The 10,902-nt window shown below is 37.0% G+C and overlaps 1 protein-coding gene across 1 annotated transcript; it reads right to left on the reverse strand.

Annotated features, from left to right (window-relative positions):
* Positions 1-510: 510 nt before the first annotated feature.
* On the reverse strand, positions 511-10,214 carry LOC117780013. Its single transcript, XM_034616381.1, has 7 exons — positions 10,069-10,214; positions 9,342-9,847; positions 3,595-3,726; positions 3,080-3,489; positions 2,943-3,015; positions 990-2,249; positions 511-929 (listed from the first exon to the last, which is right to left on the reverse strand). Exons 1-7 carry the CDS (start codon positions 10,076-10,078, stop codon positions 795-797), a joined length of 2,526 nt encoding a protein of 841 aa, XP_034472272.1. The 5' UTR covers positions 10,079-10,214; the 3' UTR covers positions 511-794.
* Positions 10,215-10,902: the final 688 nt, after the last annotated feature.

Raw genomic sequence — 10,902 nt, forward strand, 5'->3', positions numbered from 1 at the left:
GAAAAGAAAAGGTCGGAGAGAAGAAAAAGGAGAAGAAAAAAGTAGACTCTTTCGGAGCGAATAGCAAGGGCAAACTGGTATAAGCACTTAGACTCATGATGCGATAATACAAAGTACCAACATCTCAGAGAGCGCTCTCAATTTTAACTGTCTTAAATTGTTCAGTATGTAAGCAGACTATGATAAAGGTGGGCGTGGGTATAATTTTATATGATCTTTTTCACACAAAATCAAAATAATTTGTTCGCCAAATTAACCTTTTTTCCTGGAGAGTCGTTTTTCAAAGTAATTGAAAAATCAGTAAGAAAATTAAAGAAAGTGAATAGACGGGATAACTCCGCTTATTGCCCGGATATAATTCTGCAAGCGAATGATTTGTGTGCGTTATTAAATAAACTTCAATTAAAAAAAAACAGTGTTTCTTTACTTCATTATGTATTAATGTCAATAAAATTAAATTCCTCAACTAGCAATGATTTTAGTTTTCAATAAAATAATGCAATATTCATCTATCAGGCTAATGCGTTGGTTTATATATATATTTGTAAAAACTTTAACAAACTTTATGCCTTAAATATACAATTTGACGCTGCATGGGACAGCAGAAGCACATGGTTTCATATAAGTGTATTTAATATCTCAGAGGGTTAGAATTTTGATAGACCAACCAAATAAATTAAAACGAATTGTGATAAATTGAAAATCGAATGTGCAAGATAACTAAAAATGGGTAAGACTGGAAAACTAAACAGAACAACTTGTTCAATAGTTGAAAAGTTGTTGTTCGCTTTCGGTCAGTAATCTTCGTCCATCTCGTCCTGGACATCGTCAAAGAATCGCGCAGCCTGCAGTTGTTTACGTATAGCGCCCACTTGAGTCAGTATTTTAGGCGACGACGTTGACACGGTAAACTTTTGCACCGCAGGCACCTGGTTATCATAAAATTAATAAGTTATTGCAACTGTCAAATTGTTTTCCGAATCATGTACCTCCCAGCGTTTCTTGAGATTATCCATTTTTCGTTGACTGCTGTCGGTATAAGTGGATCCCGTCCCTTTGCGCGTCATCTTTGGCATTTCCCGCAACAATGGCATCGATAGATTTTGTGTGGGTATCTCGTGTAGCACTACATCCCGCCTACCTAAAGATAGTGGCGTCGTTTGTGTTCCGCGATGACGCGATTCACTTTTGCTGCGCAGTTGCTGTTGCTGTTGATGCTTGGACGCCAAATCCCCATAGTTCTTGAGATAGCGAGACAGACGCTTATCCGTCTGACGGCGCACGCGTTCCATGGCTTGCTCATCGGTGCTGTCCAGCTCGAAGCTATTGTTCGCACTGCCCGATGCGATGGGCAGTTGATCGATCAACAGTGGCTTCACTGGAGTGGACTTGTAATCGTCATGGAACACAGAGTTGGGTGAAATGTTGAAAGAGTATGGAGGCGAGTCAGCGTCAACTGGATTCGAGGCAGTCGTTTCTTGTGCCGACGATGGCACAATGTAATTTAGTTCCAGTACCCGAAAGGCATCATCCGATTGCTGTTTTTGTTCATGATCTTGCTCATTTACATGAGTACGTTCAGTATCCTTGCCACAGGCAATTTCCTCAAGACAAAACGAGCAGAGGTTTCGGCGACAGTTCATGCACACATTTCGCTCCCGCTGACACGCACGACACACATCGCTCTTGTCCAGACATTGGCTACAAAGTGCATAGAGACGTTCACACTTTAGGCAAACCATCGCAAAGCTGTTTTGGCAATTATGGTCAACTGCATCCGCAGCTTCATTCGTCTTCTCGTCGTGAGGGGCTCCTTCATCGCTGGGCTGACGCTTCTGCTTAATTTTAAGCGCTAATTTACGCTGGCAGCGCAGACAGCAGCTCTCATAGCTCCTTAGCGGCTCATCGCAGAGCGGACATATCTTTTCGCACAAATGGAAGCACTCGCGTTCAATTTTCGCCATTTCCGGCAGCTCAAAATCAAGCTCTACGCCCGCCGGCAGCGGCTGACCTCGCCGATATTCGTGACGTGCCGAATTGCTGAAGTATTTGTACACCTTGTTGGTGTTTGTATAGTTGTCTTTGCTGGAATTGTCGTTGTTATCGTTTTTATCAGCTTTAGCATTTCCCATCCTAACGGATCCGGCTAAATTATTGTGTTCCTTGGCTTGCAACAACTGCGCATCCGACTCCAGCTTTGCCAGAAGCTGTTCCCGCATCAATCGATTGTGCTCCGAGTCCATACGTGCCTGTTAAAAACAAAATTGATATTTGAAATAAGCAAATCGAAGCTTATTTAGTTGCTTTAATTTAATGAGAATGATATTGAGTATGAAAATGATGCTATTTTGAGACCAGTAGGGCTGTGTTCAACTAGATAGGCTGAACTCATCTAAGCCCAACTCGTACATTTGTAATACATTTTATTAGGTGTTTAAGTTTTGACCTTCGTATTTTGAAAATTTAACAAATTTATTTAAAATACCTTTTTGTTTTATATGTTCCGATTTTAACTAAATTCTCAAAACCCAAAACAAAATAAAGGATCCTAAATTTTGAATTTTAACCGGTTTCTCTTCTGGCAGTTATATGCTATAGTACTCCGATATTAAACAAAGTTGATCAGGATTTAAAAGACAATACCAAGCACACGATTTAGGAGTTTGGTTGAGATTTCCAAACAGTCAAAAACGTAAATTTTTGTTACTTTAGTAATTTTTGGCTTTGCATTAAAAAATACATATAATGAGTTTAAAAGTACTGACTAAAGTAAACTAACCGAGAAACCATGGTTGCTTCAGTTACAGTTTCAAAAACGGCTACCAAATTCAATCGGATAAGACCAAAACATGGATATAGACATCGCTTACGATTTGAATCCACAAATTAAAGCTGAGGCGATTACAGATGAAATTACCTGCTGAATGCCCCCATTAACTTACCTTTTCAGCCCGCTGCCGCTGCTTCTCCAGCTGCTCTTCTAAATGTATTGTTTTCAACTGTGCTTCCAAGCGTCTTAGCCAAAAAAGAAAGAAAGAAATTTAACAAAAGCTCAAATTGTATATTATGTGTTACTCACCTGGTCAGGGCCTCCTCCTGCCTGCGCTCCTTTTCTCTAAGAATTTCTATGGAGCGACGTTTATCCTCTATCTGTTGCATTAGGTCCCGTTGATAGTCCTTTTTGCGCGCCGTTTCCAGTTCAGCACTGCGCATATTGCGCTCCATGATGCCATCGCCAGTGACAATATTGGAGAGCTCCACGTGACCCAGGTCTTGGAGCAGCTGTTGTCGTGTGGTGCCAGTCCGAGCTTTGGGGGGCACGAAGTTGGGATTACTATTTACAATTAATTCTAGGTCAGTCTTATCCGTTCTGCTGTTCGACGTGCTTGTGCTTGTGGATTGAGTCGAGCGCGCCGTTTGCAACTCCTCCAGCGGAGGCTGGGACAGCTTCACCTGACGTCGCTGCTTCGTCGCCGGCGGATGTAGCATCTGTAAAAATACCAACAACAATAAATCAATAATTGAGTCCACAGGTCGTAAATCTCACACTAATTACCATAACTAAAGTTGACGCCATGGATTATGGCTTCTTACCTGGTGCTTAAGAAAGTTCTGCTGATTCTCGCGCTGTCGCTCACGCAAATAATTCTGTCGTTTCTGATTTTCATTGTTAAAGCCGGGAAAATACGAATAAAATGTGTCCGTAACCCATTGCTCCATATCATCCTGCCGTGATGAGTGAAAGAGAAGAGAACCCTTGATTTAGTGTCGGGCATACTTTATGGATATTTATAGTATTAGAGCTATGTTTGTATATGTATGTCACGCAGGATTTGGCGACACTAACCACCAGCAGGAAGCTTGTGTACATTTTTCTAAGGTGGTTGGTTGCTGCTTCAGCCACCTTTCAAATGGAGACCCTCGGACAGCAAATTATGGGTCCAACTCCGTGTCGTTTCGTTTTTTTGTTTTTTGGGTCAGTCGGTGCTCAAATGGCAACGGACTGGAGCTGTTCCAGCAAAGGCTTTACATTGCCTACTGCCACTTTCGCCACATAATTTTTATGCCAGCGCAATGTTGACGTCGACATCGACTTCGACGTTGCAAATCGCGTGCTGCGATGGCATCAAAATTTATATAAAGTAGTAAAAAAAACTAAATTGCAGAAAAACTGTTTTTGAGATATTCTGGAAAGTTTATTTGTTGTCACTTTATTAAAAGATTATTATAATAATAATATTAATATTAATAAATAGTTACTTTTATTATTAATCTAAACACATATTGAAAAACAGAATTAGATATTATATTTCATTTTTTATTTTAAAATGAAAAAAATTAATTAATAATTAAAATCAAATAAAAAACAAAACAAAAATTGTTTATCCATTTCCAGGGTAGGATAAAAAACCAATATCTGGGAATTTCTGTCTCATATATTCTTATATACTATCCCTGATATAAATGTGAAACGTAACTTTAAGGTTTAATGAATATTATAAAACCAAATACTTTTAAGTTATATGACCAATCCAAAATAGTCACTGTCTTCGTCATGTAATCAATTATGAACATTTTTCTGTCACATGTTACATGACTACCACCAACATGTGCATACCTTTTGCTATCTTTTGTAAAGGATATAAATACAATGAACATTATAAACGGCACGGGTAACAAGAACTACGTCATCAACACCAGCCAAAGACGTTCGCCATGGCAGTTTATCAAAAAGGCCCAGCTGTTTCGACCTGCTCTAACCCAAGGCAAGCCTTCTCTTGGGACCCTAAAGGTGCTTCAATTCATTAGCTGCATATACTTCATATGTCTCGATTTGCTGTTTACTCGAATTAGCCCTGATGTGCGGCTTAATTAAAGTTCGTTTTAACAATTTCATCACTTGACAGCACCAAGTTGTGTCATTAAGTTAAAGACTTTGACTCTTAACATAATTTATGCCAATTTTTAGTAGAGAATCTTGGATAAAATCTGAATAATATAAACTGCAAACCGATGTAATTAGTCAGGCATTCCGTCAACAGTCTACTAATAATTTGCATATACTCGCACATAGTTATTCGGGTCAAGGAAACGATCAACAAAATAAGAATAAAAAGAACTACGAGAGGGGTATTAAATAATAATAAGGAGGGAAAAAATAAATAGTTCATGCGTCGCTTCTTGGTGTTGGGTCCGATAGGTTGTAGTATATTAAGGGTACGTTGATCTAAAAAAGCTAAACCATTGTACAATGGTATAAAAAACTAGTTTAGTGCTCAAATGAAAACAGCAGTTGAAACTGACAGAAATTCAAGAAAATATATATTAAAATTTAAATGAGTTTAAAAACATAAATATAAATATAACTAGTCGGAAGGGCTATAGTCGAGATCCAGAACCATAGGATACCCGTTACTTATATTAATATATATAAAAGTACTTCAAAAAAATTACTTGTATTACTTCGAAAACACTAATTCGACTTATCTACTGGTCTACTTGTCCGATATGGCTGCGATTCAGTGGGATAATAAATTATAATAACGTAATTATCACATAAAACGTATTGTGTTAAAAACTGTGGGTGGGGTGGTTTTTCGCGATTTGAGGGGGAAATATGAAACAAACTTGGCCTGCTCCAACGCAATTGGAGTCTGTTTGCCAAATTTGGTTACAGACACACTCGGCTGTTGATGCTGATCAAGAATATATCTACTTTATTGGGTCGGAGATGCCTCCTTCCCACTGTTACATACATTCGAAAGAACACAATATACCATTTAACTTATTTTTTAAGTAGCTGGTATAGTTAAAAAAAAAAAACATGAAAAATACTACACTTTACAACTTAATTTTTATTATTCATAATTACAAAGTTGTAAAGCAAATGATTCAAATTTAAAACCCCTTAACAAGAGTAAAGTTTTAGTGCGATTGGGACATTTAGTTAAAAAATGCAATAAAGTGTTTTTTTCTAATCTAATAACACATTTTTAAAGTGTATTTTTCTCATCTGAGGCCCGAATAAGCTAAAACAAATAGAGCATTCATAAAAAAAACATTTTTACATGAAAGTTTGACAAACTCATTTCCCAACCAGCTTAAGGAAATATTCAAAGACTTAAAAAGTCAACATAATAAATAGTCAACATAAGAAAATAATATGGAGAACACTACCAGACACCCCTTATCACATGATTACATTACAATGAAGAAAGATTTCGAAGCATAGCACTATGGGCGACTTTTCAATTTATAGCACTTGACTATGCCATTTCCTCAAAAAATAGAGAATCTTGTAATTTAAAATTTTACAATATTTTGCTTACGATTGGTTTTTCGTTACAAAGTATCACGACCATAAAACTTGAGCGTTCTATTTCTCAAAATCTCAAATAACCAAAGCCTGTCCCCAAAAGCATTAAAAGCACATATTTGAGCCACTTGAGCTTAATAGAAGCTTAACTTGAATTTTATGTGCGTTTTCACTGTGTACATCCATTGTCTGGACATTATCAAAGTTTTACTACGTCCATTCATTAGGGGCTCTTCTTGCGTGTCTCGTTCGAATTAGGTTAACTAAGTGGGTAAAACTCGTTTGCAGAGTGCAAAAGTGCGAAAGCTAATGAAAATGCGTGTAAAAGCCCAGGGGTGGCTAGCATAACAAAAATAAGGCGGACATTAGGGGCTGGGTTATTTATGGTGACCGGCTTGGACGATATAAGTTCAAGGCCATTCAATGGAATTTAAAGCATTGTCAAGATATCGTTGCGTCTCTTTCCTCAATTCCAACCCTTCCATGCGCTTAAAGCTTTTAGTGTCACGCTATTCAAATTATTTCTAACGGTTCATTAGCTAACGACAGCGCTGACCGAAAGCGACAAAAAATCTAAATCGAAATAACGCTAATAATACCAAATTGTAAGGAGAACAAAGCTGGTCAATTAATTAGAGGGTTTAATGCGCCTGACCTTGTTCTGGTCGCGTCCTTTTATTGTAATGACTTAAGTGGTTCGATGGGTCTAGAGGATTATAAAACTATCGATGCCTTGGCATCATCAATCATCCAAGTACAAAATTGTCATTAGCTATTAAGTAAGATCTTTCCCGACCCTTCACCCCGCGCATACCCTCTACCATCAGTCCTAAATGGCACAATGCACTTTGTGGACGGAAATTGCATGACCAACGGTTTCAGTTTTTATGCGCCGCGCATAAAAAAATGCATAAGTGCCGGTAAAAAAATGCAAACAAATGATAAAAAAAACATGTAAAAGCCGGCAAAAAAAAAACAGGTTGAAAAAAATTCACTGACACGACAGCTATGGAAAATTGTTTGTGCTCTATTCGTTAGTTTAGTGTGTTGACTTAACTTACATTTATTTTCGCTTAAAGTTAATAAATAAACAAATAAGGTTAAGAATCAAATTTAAAAACTAATAAAATCTCTTAGAGCCTAGAATTAACTGTTGTTAATGAATATTAAAAAATTACATGTACATTTCAAATACTTTAAATTATTCAAAGAAAAAATTTTAAGAAAGCAAAATTAATTCAATAAAAATATCAAAATATACCTAAAAATTAAAAAAAAAAATTTTGGATGCTTTATTATTAACTCATATTTTCTTTTATAATTATAAATAAAATTTAAAAATATATACAATAAAACTAAAACAATAATTTTTTTAAATTAAAAAATACAATTAAGTGTTTTGAACTTTTTAATAAAAATAATCAAAAAATAAAAAACATCTTAAATTACAGCAATTTTTCCGACATGTATTAGCTTTGTCGTTTTGTTTATTTGCATTTTGCACTAACATTTTCTTTTATTTTTCCACCGGCATTTGTAACGGCAACTTAAATGTTTTTGAATTGGGTTTACAAAGCTATGATTGAAATTTCTGTAATTTAATTGATTCTCTTTTTGAATTTTAATTAGCCACAATTTGTTAGGTCACACCCCGCTCACCTTTTCATATAGTGACTTATTTGTATGGTTTATTTGTTTAACAAATTTCAAGTTCAGGCGAGCAAAACTAACGCAACAAACGAGCTTCAAATTACAACTGAGCACCGCAAGCCAATTCATTAAACGAATGGACGTAAATAGAGAGGCAGAATAGTAACTGGAGCACGAAGTAACAAGAGTAGCAACAACAAAAGCAGCAACAGTATTAACAATAAAAACAACAACGTCGATGACAGCAACACTATAGTAGAAAAAGGTCATAAAAGATTCATATAGCCTAACGAATGTGGGGCGCCAATGCGCTTCAAACTTCAAAGTGTACAAATGAGTTACTTAATAATTGAAAATCAAGAACGCTCTAATCGAATGAGCACGACTATAAGATACCTGTTACTCAATGCAACTATATATTAAATGAATTTTAAGCTGCAACCGCTTAAAAATGAAATGCAAACATTTGGGACTACAAACTTAAAACTGCCATAGCTGATATTTATAACATTTAGTAAATAGTATTTAGTATTTAGTTAAATGGGTCTTATCTTAAAAATTGTGGGTGTGCTGGCGATATTCTCGGTTTGTGGGGGCAGAAGTAAGCATGACAGAGATTTTTTGTGTCAGATTGGATTACTTTAGCTCTTTTAGTCTCTGAGATCTAAGTGTTTATACAGAAGGTCATGGTTATATCGACTAGGCTGTTTGTGCTAATCAAGAATATATATACTTGATGGGATCAGACACGCAGACCCCCCACCCCCTCACCCCTCTGTCTGTTACATACATTGGAACGAATACAATATACCCTTGCATTCATCGACTAACGGGTGTGACAACATTTATCGGCTTGCCCTAGACCAAGTCTTTCTCTTATGTTACCGGCTCATTTGAGACTGATATGCCAGTTTAATGGACAAGTAGCGCACACGCTGCACAGCTGCAATTACGGACAACATGCTCGCCGTAAGCGCAAAACAACGTAATTAATAATTAATAATTTAAAACAATTACACACTCAAAAACCGAAAGTGAAATGGGAAATGTAAAAAGTGAATACTGAATAGTGAAAGCGTCGATTGTATCTCTATTAATTACGTGTATAATAGGAAAATCTCACCAAACTGGAGCAGTAAGCCACATAAACACTATGAAATACAGTTGACAACTAAAATGAAGATTTGGCAGCTGGTCGGACCAAGTTGGTTTTGCTTGAAGATGAGTGGTTCAACGAGCCGTAAAGAATCTTCTCACAGTTATGGAAAAACTCAAGCGAATTTTGGCATTGCGCCAATCAAGCGTAAACATCAAATTGGCAAACATTTGTGGGCGCTAAAGCCTTACCCTCTAACGAGTCCCCCTTCCAACTTACCGCCTCTCTGTGCCGCCTAATTGGCAAGCGATTCTCGCTTTGGGGTCGCTCGCTTTCCGAATTGCGATACGACGCATTTGGCGATTTGTATTGTCGCGCACTGCCAACGAGCAGCTCACGTTGATTCACAAATTCCTTGGCCGATTTAATCAGCGATGTGCTGGCCTTTTCATCCAGCAACCCCTGCCCCTGCTCCTGCTCCGGCTCCTCCAGTTCCAGTTGCAGGTCGTCGCTTTGGTTGGCCGTTGCCGTTGCCAAGGCAGAAGACGACGCTGTTGCGGGTTCATTGCACCCACCGCTGCTGTTGGCCATGCGCTGACATTGCACGGGTACAAAGTTATCCATTTGCATTAATAGGGCCGCCGGACAGGACGATTGTGTATTGGCTTTGTTTATGTTATTGCTTTTCGTGCAATTACTAGCTGCACTGAGCCGCTGACGGTCCTGTTCCAGCTGCTTGCGCTGCATACACAAAAACTGCTGCAAATCCATGTTCGAAATGTTATCTAAAGCAATAAAACAGAAAACGATTTGTGCGTATAAACAAATTCAAGTAATCGCTTGCAGTCATAGTGCATTTAAGAGTTGTTTTAAAGCTCCTATTAGCTACATTTACGTTTAACTTAGTTATCGCTTGAGTTTCATGCCAAACTCTATTAGCCTTGCAAGCCTAAGCTGACAGAACAAACTGTAGAGCTGAATTATACATTTTTTACCACCAACGAACCTTTTTGCATTATTTTCCACTAGTTGCATTATTATTTACTAAATTACACCACTGTTAAACATGTACTAAAACTTAGTTTCGAAATTACTTAATGTTCTGCGCGCTTGGAAGTAATAAAATGCGGCGAAATGAGCCAGTGCTGCCAACTTCTTCGAGCAAAAAATAGCTAGTTGCCTGTATGGAAATCATCCGCAAAAAAAGCTAAATTTGAAAAATAAATTAAAAACTAGCCAATTTTCTTAACTCTAATGTTTTCATTTAATTAAGCAAAAAAATCTAGCCGAGTCGGTCACAACAGGGTGGCAGCCTTGAATGCAAGCGATACAAATACCGATAGCTTGCACGTGTGGCAACATATCTATTCAATAAAAGTGTGAACAGCCTGGTAACTCTCTAAAACGAGCACACGATTAAAAAATTGAAACAAAAACTGTTTTAAATAGCAATAAAGGCAATTATGACAAATTCAATGAAATCGAAGTTGGATAAAATAATGGTTAATGATTCTATAAGCGTTTAAAGTTCGACAAGACGAGAAATTACATAATAAATTCAAAAAGAAAATTTAAAAAATCGACACAACTCTAACAAAACGTTTACAAAAATAATAAAAATTCTAGCTTCAAAATTTGGAAGATTAAATATTGGTAAATTTTTCCATTTTAAATTTCTTTTTATATATTTTATGGAGTTTTCTTATTAGGGGCATTCCTGAAACATATTCGGATTTGGTTTCGATTTGGTTTAAGCAAATCTGAATCAGTTTCTGGAACGACCCTTTTTGCACACTGATTTGATATTGATTTCGATAATTTAAAAACAGGTTTTTTTTAT

This window comes from Drosophila innubila (genome assembly GCF_004354385.1).
Source record: "Drosophila innubila isolate TH190305 chromosome 2L unlocalized genomic scaffold, UK_Dinn_1.0 4_B_2L, whole genome shotgun sequence".
In the NCBI taxonomy this organism is placed as follows: Eukaryota; Metazoa; Arthropoda; class Insecta; order Diptera; family Drosophilidae; genus Drosophila; species Drosophila innubila.

Bases quoted from the DNA above. Each gene is read 5' to 3' on its own strand.
- LOC117780013 (XM_034616381.1), bottom strand. The intron at 2,250-2,942 runs GTAAGTTAATGG...TGTTTTTAACAG, and splicing joins AGCGGCAGCGGGCTGAAAAG to GCACGTATGGACTCGGAGCA. The intron at 930-989 runs GTACATGATTCG...TATGATAACCAG, and splicing joins ATCTCAAGAAACGCTGGGAG to GTGCCTGCGGTGCAAAAGTT.